Here is a 12,603-nt window from a genome sequence, read left to right on the forward strand (position 1 = left end):
CTATATATATATATATATATATATATATATATATATATTTATTACAATGTATTTTTATTTTATTTTAGAAATGGTAAATAATTAGCATTAAACGAATCCTAGATGTAGTCAAGGAGAAAATATATAAGCAAAACAATCATTAGATTACTTAAATGAGATTAAATAAAATTAAAACAGCGCGACAAGATCCCAAGATAGAGAAAAAAAAACAGAAAAACTCATCAGACGAGTAAAGGAAGTAGCAGCGGTCTCGTCTTTTTGGTCGCACGTCTGAATCACCATCATCATCACAAGACCTCTCTTTGTTCCCGTGACAGATCATTCTTAACCAAAACTCACCAACCCATCTCTTTATTTCACCCAATTCCTTACTCATTTACTTCTGGGTTCCGTAATTACGTTCCCAGGTTCGAGCTTCTTCTCCGGACAATCTGAAACCAAATTGTATATCAAAATTTGTTGTTTTCTTCAGACATTGTTTACTTTGGAGCAAGTTAAGCTATTTGAGACTCTCATTACATGTCGGAAACTTCGGCTCCGGCTGGTCATTCAGGTAAGATCCTGTCTCCTAATTTTTTTATTGAACTTTTTGTTTTTTTCTGTTATCTTCCGCTGGAAATTAGCTGTCTTTAGGGTTTAGTTTCTGTCTATCTGGGATCTAGTATCAGAAATTATGCTTATTCTTTTCTAATTAAGTTGCTTAATTGATGAACATAGCATTATTGTAACTCCTCAAATCGGATGATTCTCTTAAACCAGTTTAAGTATTTGCTCATGTGGAAGCCAAAATCTGTGACAGTGGAAACATTTGTAATCTCTCAAAAGCCTAATTAGGGCCAAAAAAAATCTACTTTGCTTATTTAGATCACTTCATTAATTGTTATGTAACAGTTGTACTTAAACTAGTATCTTTGGATTATGGATACTTATGTGTTGAATCTACATAGGTTGTGTATAGTGGAGATAGATCTTGGAACAAAGATGAGGACGATGAAGAACAAATACAACAAGAGAGCAGCGTCTTTGCGTTGTTCACCTTTTACTTTAGTGTCAGCAGTTGTTGGATGTGTTTTCATGATACATCTAACCATGTTATATAGCAGAAGATATAGTGTAGATCTTGAAGTTTCACCTCAGTTACTAATCCACCATCCCATTGTCCGTGAGCTCGAGCGGGTTGAAGAAGAGAATATTCATATGCCGCCTCCTAGGAAGCGTTCTCCGCGAGCTATCAAACGAAAACCGAAAAGACCAACCACTTTAGTCGAAGAGTTTCTCGACGAGAATTCTCAGATTCGACATCTTTTCTTTCCCGATATGAAGTCCGCTTATGGTCCTACCAAGGGTGAGGTTAATGATACATCCCATTACTATTTCCCCGGGAGAATTTGGACAGATACTGAAGGGAATCCGATTCAAGCACACGGCGGTGGCATTTTGTATGATGATATATCTAAGGTTTACTATTGGTATGGTGAATACAAAGATGGACCAACTTATCTTTCTCACAAGAAAGGAGCTGCTAGAGTAAGTTTACCTTTTCTTGCTTTTCTCCAGCTAATGTCTCAATCTTGGAACTTTGAATCAGAATGTGAAAACAGTTTTCTTGGATTTGTTTCAGGTTGATATAATCGGTGTTGGATGTTACTCGTCGAAAGACTTATGGACATGGAAAAACGAAGGCGTTGTATTAGCAGCCGAAGAAACAGATGAGACACATGACTTACACACATCCAATGTACTCGAGCGGCCTAAAGTGATCTACAATTCTGATACCGGGAAATACGTGATGTGGATGCATATCGACGATGCAAACTACACTAAAGCTTCAGTTGGTGTAGCCATTAGCGATAACCCAACAGGTCCATTCAATTACTTGTACAGCAAATCGCCACACGGTTTCGACAGTAGAGACATGACCGTCTTCAAAGATGATGATAACATCGCCTACTTGATATATTCATCAGAGGACAACAGCGTGCTGCACATCGGTCCTCTGACCAAAAACTACCTCGATGTGGAGCCAGTAATGAAGAGAATCATGGTGGGGCAACACAGAGAAGCTCCGGCTATCTTCAAACATCAAAACACTTACTACATGATCACTTCTGGTTGCACTGGATGGGCACCAAACGAAGCACTGGCTCACGCCGCTGAGTCGATAATGGGTCCATGGGAGACATTGGGGAATCCATGTGTAGGCGGGAACAGTATTTTCCGGTCAACGACGTTTTTCGCGCAGAGCACGTTTGTGATTCCGTTACCAGGTGTTCCTGGTGTGTTTATATTTATGGCGGATAGGTGGAATCCAGCAGATTTGAGAGACTCGAGATATTTATGGTTACCGTTGATAATCGGTGGACCGGCTGATCATCCTCTTGAGTATAATTTCGGGTTTCCAATGTGGTCGAGAGTTTCTGTATATTGGCATAGACAATGGCGATTACCTTCAGCAAAAGAGAAGAAGATTGCTTAGAAAGAAAGAAAAACAAAGCTTTTCATAGTCTTTTTCACCTGTTACTTCTTCTTCTTCTTCCTTTCCTCTGTTGTGCTGCTGCTCATTGTTATGGTTGTTGTTGTTGTTGTGCTGCTATGTTTTCGTTTATACAGGTTAGAAAAAGAGAGACTCAATAGGCCATTGTGAATACAGATCACTTTGAGGATAGTGTATGACTTCTGTTATGTTACATTTACTTTAGGACACAGTTCTATTACTTTCTCGACCCGTCCTTTCTTTTCCCTTATGGCTCCGACCCGAATCCGGAAAATTTTATTTTGTCCTTCTTCAAATTAGACCCGACCCGAATCCGGAAACAGGGTTTTAGTTTTACCTATTTTTAAAATTAGGTCACCCGCAATAAACCCTTGTCGTCGTTCTTCCGCCGGAGATATCGCCGTGAGGCAGAGAGACGGAGAGAAAAAGTAGAGAGATTTCACGACGACGGAGTTGAAATGGCTGATCGAGAAAGAAGTGGATCAGATAGTAGCAGCGAGGAGGAAGATCCCAAGTGGAAAGCTGCAATCAATTCGATAGCCACGACCACCGTTTACGGCGCCTCCGCCACGAAACCGGCAGATGCTCAGACAAATGGAAACGGAGATTTTCGTCAAAAACCTAAAAAGCTAACACATGGTCAGATGAAGGTTAGTCATTAGAGTACCGCAGAGCGTTAACCAATGCTAATTTCATCTACTGATAGCTCTGTTGTTGGCAATTATACTTTTATTGCTTGTAGAAGATTTGTTAATATGAAGTTGAGAAGAGTCTTTGTCATTGGGTTCTAATTGCACTAAATTGTCGAATGAGCTCAATTTGTATTTGAGTGATCAGTATTTTGGGTGTTCATGGTGTCTACTACTTTGTCTGTCTGAGTCGTTGTTCATTACTAGTTAGGTATTTGCTTTATCAAGTTGAGTATTGTTGCTAATTTAGGTAAGCTTGAAAACAGGTTAAGAACCTTTTGAATGAAATGGTGGAGAAGAGTTTAGACTTTGTGAAAGATCCTATCGATGTTCCTGAGGATAAACCCGAGGAGGACGACTGTGGAGTTCGGTTATTTAAGCGCTGTGCAACTGGCATAATCTTTGATCATGTAGGTTAGTCATCACTGCTTGCTCTCTTTCCAGAATCCACATCTGAATCTTGAATCATATGATTGTTATGAATCCCTCAGGAAACTTATTTTCGTGATTTTCTTGTTAACCAGATGAGATTAAAGGACCCAAAAAGAGGCCTAATTTACGCCCTGAAAGTGGAGTTGAAGGAAACTCTAAAGAGGTTGGTTATTAATCCTGTTTTCGCTACAAGCATTGTTCTGTTTTGAATTGATTATGAATCTATCATAGCTAATTTCTTTCTGTTTTCTGTGTTACCGCAGTTTAAGAAACGGATAAACTCTATTGTTGTTGATGGGTCGGATATTTTAACTTCTGCTAGTGAAGCGGCTAAGAAAGCCTCCGCTAGATTAGAGGCGAAAGAAGCGGCAGCAAAAGCTAAAGCTAAGAAAGAGGAAGAGAGAATTGCAGAATTGAAGAAAGTAAGAGGAGAACAATGGTTACCTTCTGTTGCAAGGATAATGAAAAAGGAAATGAAGGTAAGTTATATATGGTTTCACATATTTTTGTTTCATTCTTGTGCTAGTACTAGTACTAGTAAACATATCAGCTAACCAATCTCGCTATATATATGCAGCGTGAAAAATATGCGAGATATTAGTCTGCAATGTCGTGAAGGTCCATCGAGCTTTCTTCTTTTGAACTTATTATTAGTTTTGGAGTCTCATTTAATTGAAGAAGAAACACAGAATCAGGCTAGAAAACTTTTAGTGAAAGAAGGTTACGAAATTTTTGAAATTGTTATGTAGAGAGACTATTTGTTCTTCATGTAGTGAGAGTGAAGTTCTTCAGCAATGTTTTCATCATCCTCGTCTTTAATCCAGACAAAATCTTCTAGTCCATCATAAATCTCCTCGACTACATATGCATTTTTCTTGGCTCCTTGTTTGTTGGATGTAGAGAAAGCATTCTTTATTCCCTTAATCAGTTTTTTACCGAGACTTTTCTGTGGTTTCGGTTGCGGAGGAGATGCTCTACTTCGCTGGAACGTCGTGCTCAGGTTTGAAACTGATCCTCTTTCGCCTCTCTGTGTCTTGTTTACATTACTCGATTGCTGTACGCAATGGAAACTCGCTGATCGAGCAGAATCCATGACGCTTCTTGACCTCGACTCGATGATGATCTTTTCCGATTTCTGCTTCTCTGATTCTTTCGATATGAATTTCTTCATCGCGTCGAGCTCTTTCTCCAAGCTCTCTATCCTCGAGCTCGTGGAATTCATCGCAGCTCTTAGCCGACAGTTTTGCCTCGCCGCCGTGTCCCGCTGGAGAAGCGACCCGAGCGTCACTGAGGAGTCTCTCGCATCCGCAATCTCTCGGTCACGGCCTCCAACATGAGAAGTAGAGGCGACTGCAGCAGCAGCCATGATCGAGTGGCGCGTGTTGAGCTGCTCTTGCAGCATCGCTCGTACGATAAACCTCAGGGGCATTTTCGGGTTTTGAACAGCATGAAGTAGTAACGGCGGAGAGAGTTTGTCACAGTCTATCGAATTGCATATCCGAACCTTCTCTTCCTCCGTGATCTCTCCGTCGTGTTCCTGCCAAAATTCAAAAATTTACATCCAATCGTTACATGACACGTAGACTAATCAGTTAAAATCGATTTTACAATGACGAAACTACCCTTTACCTTAAGGTAAGCATCAACGATTCTGTAGAGCAAATCGTGGCGCGGGAAGCGCTCCTGCACGGCGTCAGCGACGACGCTAAAATCGCCGGCGGGAAGTCTAACAGCTTCCTCAAGAAACTCGTTAACGCAGTCAACGTCTCCAAATTCCGTCAAAGCTTCGACGCACCGTCCGATCAAAAACGCCGCCGTTTCAGACTCCGGGAGCTGAAGAAGACACGAACGGAGAACGATCTGAATGTAATCAGCGTTGACGAAGACGACTCGTCGGAGATAAGACTCCGTCAAGTTCCTCAAACTCTCTCTGCCTCCGCCGTCTCCTCCAGCTTCCGTCGTCATCAGAAGAACCTCGACGGCGATTCTCAAAGAAACGACATTGAACGGCGTTAGTTCAACGTGAGCACCGTAACAGAAACCGGCAACTAACGAAAACGTTTGAGCCGTTATATTAAACGGCGGTGAGAGAGTTAATTCTTTAACGCCCGTTAGGTGGCGTTTTAAATAGCCACTCCTTGTTGACAGAGGATCCTATGGGATAAATTATTAAACACATCACATAACATAATAATAAGAAACCTCCCAATAAAAACCAAACCTTTTTATTTATATGTAATAAATGTGTAACTTTTAAAAATTTAAAATAACAAATATATGGAGTATTATTTTATTAAATAAACTAAAAAAATCGTTATAAATCGTGAATTTGTTTTGATTTTTTTTTTGAAGAAAATTGAGAAATGTCTGAAATTGGCAAATAAAAGTTTGGAGAAAAAAAAGGATATGTAACCTAACCTTGTGAAGATGGAACCTTGTGCCTCCCACATTTACGAACACATCCGGTTTTGAGTTATTAGCCAACGACCTGAATAAGAAATATATAATTAACACCAAAAAGAAAGAAAACAAAAAAGGAAATTAATATATAATAATGTGGTAAGAGATTTGGTAAGAGGAAGAAGATAACCATTTATGGACTCTAGATTCAAGCTCCATAGAAGGAGAAGAAGAAGAAGAGAGATTGAGACAACGACGTCGAGGAGAAAGAGACAAAGATGATGAAGAAGTAGAGAAAGAAGAAGAGTGATCCACGTAGTCTTCTTCTTCATATATCGTATCCACAAACCCTAAGTTTGTCCATCGCTTCATTGTTTTATTTCTTCTTTTTTTTTTTTCTTGTTTTGAGAGAGAATGAGAATATTTTTGTGATCTCTCTCTCTTAAGAAGAAGATTCGAAATCGCCGGTTAGGTTTTTGAGAGAGTAAAGTAAAGAAGAAGGAAACACAATGCACAGTGAGTGAATAAGAGCAATAAATGTTAGCAATAGAGGAAATAAAAGGATTTGTTGTGATCGTTGTTATATGCGTGAAAGTCCTTAAATGCGTTTTTTTCCTTTTTTCATTAACCTTCTGTGTATACTACTAGATGGACCACGTCCACATGTGTTACAAATGTGTACATATTGGTTCTAAGTTCTATCATTCAAATTTTCACAAGATTTCAATTAGGTTTACTTCACTTGAATTGTATATGTGTATTTTTCTTATCAGTAAACTTTTCGTTTTGGTGATAACCATGGATTGTTTTATATCAATTTACTCCTACAAACTATCCTAAAGAAATGAGCTTGATCGGCTAATTCAAGACATAGTCCAATTCCAGTGACACATCTTTTTTTTCTTCTCCATAATTTGTGATCTTATATGTATAGGAACGTCTATATTTTTTTTTTTGTGAAATTAACAAAGATATAATAAACTATGGTATTTCAATATATATCATTCAAACTTTATGTTTTTGTTTCTCTTCTTTTTCACCAAAATCTAAATCGCATGATATAAAACTTGTCTAAATTGTTGCATGACACAACTAGAGTTAGACAAAACGGGTTAAAAAAGAGTACAGGTCAGCCCACTAAAAAACTTTTAAAACAAAATAAGAAACCGGCCCAAGCCCATTAAGAAAGAAAGCCCAGAGTTCCAAACTAAACCTAGCTCTGCACAGACTATATAAGCGTTCTTATCACCCTACGTCTCTTCCTCATTCACTCGAAAAAAAAACCCTAGAAGAGAGTCACAAAACCCCCCCGGCGGCGAAAATGAAGTACAACCCACGCGTGACCTCATCCCGGAGGAAGAACAGGAAGGCTCATTTCACGGCGTCGTCAAGCGAGAGGCGTGTAATAATGAGCTCAGCTCTCTCCGCCGACCTCCGCCAGAAGTACAACGTCAGATCCATGCCGATCCGCAAAGACGACGAGGTCCAGATCGTTCGTGGTACCTACAAGGGACGTGAGGGAAAGGTTGTTCAGGTGTACCGTCGCAAATGGGTGATTCACATCGAGAGGATCACGAGGGAGAAGGTGAACGGAACCACCGTGAACGTAGGGATTCAGCCGTCGAAGGTGGTGATTACTAAGCTCCGTCTTGATAAGGATAGGAAATCGCTTTTGGAGAGGAAGGCAAAGGGTCGTGCTGCTGCTGATAAGGAGAAGGGTACCAAGTTCACTTCTGAGGATGTTATGCAGAACGTTGATTAAGTGATTAGAGCTTCTTTTTCACTGAAGAAAAAGGTTTCGTCTTTTAGTTATTTTATCAATTGCTCTTTTATCGTAAGTTTTGTTTTTCTGGAATGTTTCTTTATGGTCTTGGACATGACAACGGATTATGTTTTGATTTTGGATATCTGAAGTTTGGTTATGGAGTTTTTGTCTCTTTTGCCTATTTTTTTTATGCGTTGCTTTTATATGGTTTGTGTTTGTTTGGTTGAGTTTTTGATGAATGTGGGTTGTGAGTTATGTGAATACTTTTTGGTTTACTATGTAGGACTGTAGATTTGATGAATGTGGCTCGTTTGGTTGGTGGTTTGAAATATGAGTTGTTGATTTGGATAGCTTAGCTGATTCTAGATTGGTGTTCTTGATTTAGGCTAGTAGTATAACATTTGAAGTTTCATTTTGGATTGTGGTTTACATTTTAAAAATATTGGAATGAATCATGTCATTTCGAAAGAATCATGTCATTTCGTCTATGGATACCATTTCTAAAAATCTTTGTCTCTCAACACCATTTTCGAGGAATAATTTTGTGGTTTTGAATTTTGCAATTTGAAAGATGGTTTTCATTTGTAATTGTGGATTTTAAAGAATTATCACTCTGATAAATGACAAATCATATTGTTTCGTTTTATAATGTACTCCCAAAACCTTCTGTTCTCCTTTGTGCTGAATCAAGCAGACTTTAAAACAAAAATAAAAGGTATGAAAATATCATGCCGAAGAGAAACAAATGTGTGATATTAAAATAAGCCAAACAAAAACAAATCTTAGATAAACAATTATCCGACCTAGTTTTGCATCTGACGCGTAGATTAAAGATCATTTTCATTTCTTCCCTGATTGTTTTCTTATTCTAGCATGACATCAACTCAAGTCTTTGAGAGATTCTAGCAGCGCGCATGTGGTTTGTATCTCGTAACTAAACAAAAACAAAATAACTTCCCTCGGAAAAGAATATGATATAACTAACCGTTTCCATTAAGCGTGAGCCCAAAACGAAAACAACTCCGAAAAACAATTATATTGACAGTAGTACCATTACCTGAGGGATTCATTATTCAAAACACGACATCAAACTCAAGTGTCAACAATGGCATTCGAGAGAAAAAAAGGGTAGTGTCCATGTGTAGCTCTTCAAGGTTTCAGGTCAAGCGAGAGACCAAACCTTGGGTACTTGTCTAATGTCTTGGTGTCGATCTCACCTGAGATAGTCACTAACGATTTCGGAAGGACCTCATGTTGCATAAGAGCTCCAAGCTTACCGTTACTGTTCAGCTTAGCTTTCACATTAGTCAAGTGATCAACCGCATACAATCCACCTACAGTTACTGTGTTCTCGTTCGTTGATATTTTCCTGTAAACCTCTCCAACTGCTGCGCTTCTCTTCGACTCATCTAGGTGATAAAGATAAGAAGCTTTGATTGAATCTCCTTTATCTCCACTGAAATTGTCCAAGAAAAGATTCAGATCATAGAAATTAAGCTTACATAGAATTTTGATCAATAAGAGCTTTTTTATCTTACATTATTACGGAGGCACACTGATCTGGCTTTGTGACACTGATTCCGACGTTGTACTTTGTGAAAGTTCGAGATGTGGTGTCATATCCAGCTTCAGCACCAAATGAGATAGTTGTTGAACCTAGTGTGGCTGTTACATCAATTAGAGGGTTTTTTTTGTAAAGCTGCAGCAGCTGTAACTGTTGCGTGATCATGGAAGTATTGGACCTCCAGCTGTAAATCATAGTAAGGTTTTCAATTCAGAATGCATAAGAATCAACATATCCATATATTAGGTAAAAGAAATTGTAAATTGTAAAACCTTGCTTGAGTTGTAATCAGGCACTTTGAAGGAGGCAATGGCTTTTGTCGATGGGAGGATCTCAGTGAACGTGATGGTTGTCAGGATCTGTCCCGGTAAAAAAGAAGAGATTAAAAACATGGCTTTGCAAACTTAGTAGTGCGATCTTTTAAGACATTTGTTTTTTTTTGGATAAACGACGCTTTACATTCGAATCAGCGTCGATTTTGACATCGAACAAAGTGTTTCTGTACTTGTATTGTGTGGCAATATTAGCAGCATGTAGTACTCCATTCTTCAAAGCAGTGGAAGTAACAGCCTATCATAAAACAGCAGAAGAGAAGGGTCAATAGATCCCAACCACTTGAGCCTTTCCAGGCAAAGTAAACAAAGCAAGTTATGTAGCTCATAATCCATATTCCATTCTACATATCCTTCTGCTTCTGAAGCCACAAAATGTAAATTTCCAAAAAGATGTTTTTTAGGAAGCTCATAGCTAAACTCCAGAACATATCACAGAAGTAGTAGATACCAATGACTCAAGTCACAGAAATGATTATACAATGCTAATGCAGTAGAATCCATCAGGAGCAGAATCACAGGTACACACTACATTAACTCATAACTTGACTTCTATAACACATACTACTAAACTATCTCATCCTAAACTTGTCCTGTCTCTCAAATGCGCTAGAGAATTCTCAACGATTCGCTCATTGAATCGTCAAAAACAGCAGGTAGTGCATAGATAGAATTCATGTGAACGAATACTAGAACCTATCATACAAACCAACAAGACGAGTCAAGTCCCACAGGAATGTGAAGAAGAATTAGAACAATTCTTTCGTGGCCAAAACATAAGCTACAGATTCATAAATGCGAAACTAAGTAGTATCTACGAAGAAGACGATTTCAGATTACAAAAACGTAGACACATTGTGAATCGTAGTAGACTTACAACGCCGGAGATACTGTTAGTGGAGATACTGAATTTCTGATCGGTACTGTAATCTCTCGTCAACAAATCTAACACAAAAAAAAGAAGAAAACACACACAATTATTCAGCTTACGAAACATGATTCTCAACCTACCGAAATCAACTTAACGCGAAAAATCCAAAAAAAAACACATTTCACATTAACGCACACTGACTAGCGTCTCACTACATCGCTAAATCTACTCGAAATCAGAAGAATAGAAGAGTCTCATACCTTTCGCGTATTTTCCGATGTCGGAGAATAGTCCCGGACCCTTACTCATGGTGATCGGAAAACTCAGAGATCGACAGTTCAGATAGAGAGAGAGGATTCCAGAATATGTTTTTAGTTTCCAAAAAAAAAAAAAAGATAGAGAGAGAGGCGAGTAAGTTTTTGCAAGTAAATACTACGTTAAGTAAAATGATTAGTCACAGTGTAACAACAAAGGTTTCGTGGTGTAGTTGGTTATCACGTCAGTCTAACACACTGAAGGTCTCCGGTTCGAACCCGGGCGAAGCCATTTATCATTTTATTTTTATTTTTTAAAAAGAGTTCCATTACACTTTTTAGATGGACTCATCTAAACCAATAGCGGATGACAACATAATCTTTCTCTTAAAGTAGATAAATAAATTATAAAAAAATCACATGAGAATGTATTTAGATTTACAAATGAAATAACAAATTTCTATTTTTCTAGTCCTAGAAATTTACATTTTTCTCAAAATTTTAATAGCATAACTTTGAATTTTATGTATAAAACGGTTTGTAAAATACATTTATCACACTCATTCACTTGTACTATTTATATATATATCCACTTCTTGTTCATAGGACTCAAAGTCCACCATTCTTCATATATATATCATCTCTTTACCTCCTCTTATTTTCTTATAAAATCTAAAATAAATCATGATAGAAAAAGAAAATAAATAAAGCTTTTTGGTTTTAAAGATCCTAAACATTTTGGTTGTATAAAAGAAATACAAAATAAAATAAAATAAGTTGCTTATATAATATATGAAGTGGGTGGTGGTGTCACACAGAGACACACAGAGCCATATATGTAATGTAGCCTGAGGCTTAAGAAAGTGTGGTCTCGTTCTCGTACCGTCTTTTTGAAGTCTCCACCAAATCGTACCACTTCCCACCATACACAACTAACCACGTGTCCCATCAACCAAAGAATCTAACCTTGTTCCAACCAATGTAAATTCGACATCTCATCTATGACCCCAAACACCACACATCACAGGTGAAAAGATTCGCTTACCTGGCCTAACCCCTTTTAAAGAGTTAAACTAACTCCGAAGATATGGGCAAAACTCATTACTCCATCAAACACCTGTCGCATGTTTATATGCCTTCTTGTTTTTTTTTTAAGTATGTTAAATTATCCTCTCTAATAGTAGTTAACTATAAAATCTAAATTACTGTTATTATTTTTTTATAAAAGAAAAGCTAAAAGTTCTTCTAATGAAAAAGTGTGTTTGAAATTGACAATTCTGATAATAAATCCTTGCTAATTAAAAGAAAAAGAAGAAGAAGAAGAAGGTATTGAATAAGCTTGATCAGCTCAAATGATTTGGACTGCTACCTATCGCCAGAATTGGCACAACTTTGATAAGTACTTTAGTTTTCCATCTTTGTGAATGTGTTTCTTTTTTCGGCTTTTCAATAAAGTTTGATGTTAGACTCTTCTTAATCCATAATTATATAGGTTTTACATGATTTTCCCCACATCACTATATATATATATATATTTTTTTAATTATAAATAGGCTTTCTTAGATTACGCATTATCCCTACTATAGTAAAAGAGAAGTACAAAAGTTTCTTGGGTCGGGTTTTTTTAAAAAGTTAACCCGAAATTTTTCAATTGGATCTTACTAAAAATTTAAAGATATTAAATACCAGTTTCCATATATATTATTTCGAAATCTACCAAATTAAACCATCAATATCGGTTTTGGAAAGTACATTAATCTTAATTTGTTTAAGGAAAATACATTAATGTATGATTTTGTATA

The 12,603-nt window shown here is 37.5% G+C and overlaps 5 protein-coding genes and 1 non-coding gene across 6 annotated transcripts; 4 read left to right on the plus strand and 2 right to left on the minus strand.

The window, feature by feature from the left end:
• The first annotated feature begins 201 nt into the window (after nt 1-201).
• LOC17887128 lies at nt 202-2,703 on the plus strand. Its single transcript, XM_006293069.2, has 3 exons — nt 202-553; nt 948-1,527; nt 1,622-2,703. Exons 2-3 carry the CDS (start codon nt 982-984, stop codon nt 2,474-2,476), a joined length of 1,401 nt encoding a protein of 466 aa, XP_006293131.1. The 5' UTR covers nt 202-553; nt 948-981; the 3' UTR covers nt 2,477-2,703.
• Nucleotides 2,704-2,805: 102 nt separating this feature from the next.
• LOC17886477 lies at nt 2,806-4,421 on the plus strand. The gene is made up of 5 exons (XM_006291949.2): nt 2,806-3,144; nt 3,450-3,597; nt 3,708-3,778; nt 3,879-4,094; nt 4,193-4,421. The coding sequence occupies exons 1-5, from the start codon at nt 2,953-2,955 to the stop codon at nt 4,214-4,216; spliced, it is 651 nt and encodes a 216-aa protein (XP_006292011.2). The 5' UTR covers nt 2,806-2,952; the 3' UTR covers nt 4,217-4,421.
• Nucleotides 4,233-6,485, minus strand: LOC17885850 (BTB/POZ domain-containing protein At3g49900). Its single transcript, XM_006290849.2, has 4 exons — nt 6,206-6,485; nt 6,034-6,103; nt 5,245-5,769; nt 4,233-5,152 (listed from the first exon to the last, which is right to left on the minus strand). Exons 1-4 carry the CDS (start codon nt 6,385-6,387, stop codon nt 4,370-4,372), a joined length of 1,560 nt encoding a protein of 519 aa, XP_006290911.1. The 5' UTR covers nt 6,388-6,485; the 3' UTR covers nt 4,233-4,369.
• Nucleotides 6,486-7,277: 792 nt separating this feature from the next.
• On the plus strand, nt 7,278-7,961 carry LOC17885185 (60S ribosomal protein L26-1). The gene has a single exon (XM_006291870.2). It carries the CDS (start codon nt 7,337-7,339, stop codon nt 7,775-7,777), a length of 441 nt encoding a protein of 146 aa, XP_006291932.2. The 5' UTR covers nt 7,278-7,336; the 3' UTR covers nt 7,778-7,961.
• An 827-nt stretch (nt 7,962-8,788) lies between these two features.
• On the minus strand, nt 8,789-10,968 carry LOC17886465 (mitochondrial outer membrane protein porin 2). The gene is given in 7 exon segments (XM_023782995.1): nt 8,789-9,236; nt 9,319-9,473; nt 9,475-9,528; nt 9,617-9,703; nt 9,804-9,914; nt 10,554-10,621; nt 10,808-10,968. Coding segments are annotated over 7 exon segments (831 nt in total). The 5' UTR covers nt 10,857-10,968; the 3' UTR covers nt 8,789-8,929.
• Nucleotides 10,969-11,019: 51 nt separating this feature from the next.
• Nucleotides 11,020-11,093, plus strand: TRNAV-AAC. The gene has a single exon. It is a non-coding gene; the product is annotated as a tRNA-Val (tRNA).
• Nucleotides 11,094-12,603: the final 1,510 nt, after the last annotated feature.

The sequence above is a fragment of the Capsella rubella genome, unplaced genomic scaffold, assembly GCF_000375325.1.
Source record: "Capsella rubella cultivar Monte Gargano unplaced genomic scaffold, Caprub1_0 scaffold_5, whole genome shotgun sequence".
Classification (NCBI taxonomy): Eukaryota; Viridiplantae; Streptophyta; class Magnoliopsida; order Brassicales; family Brassicaceae; genus Capsella; species Capsella rubella.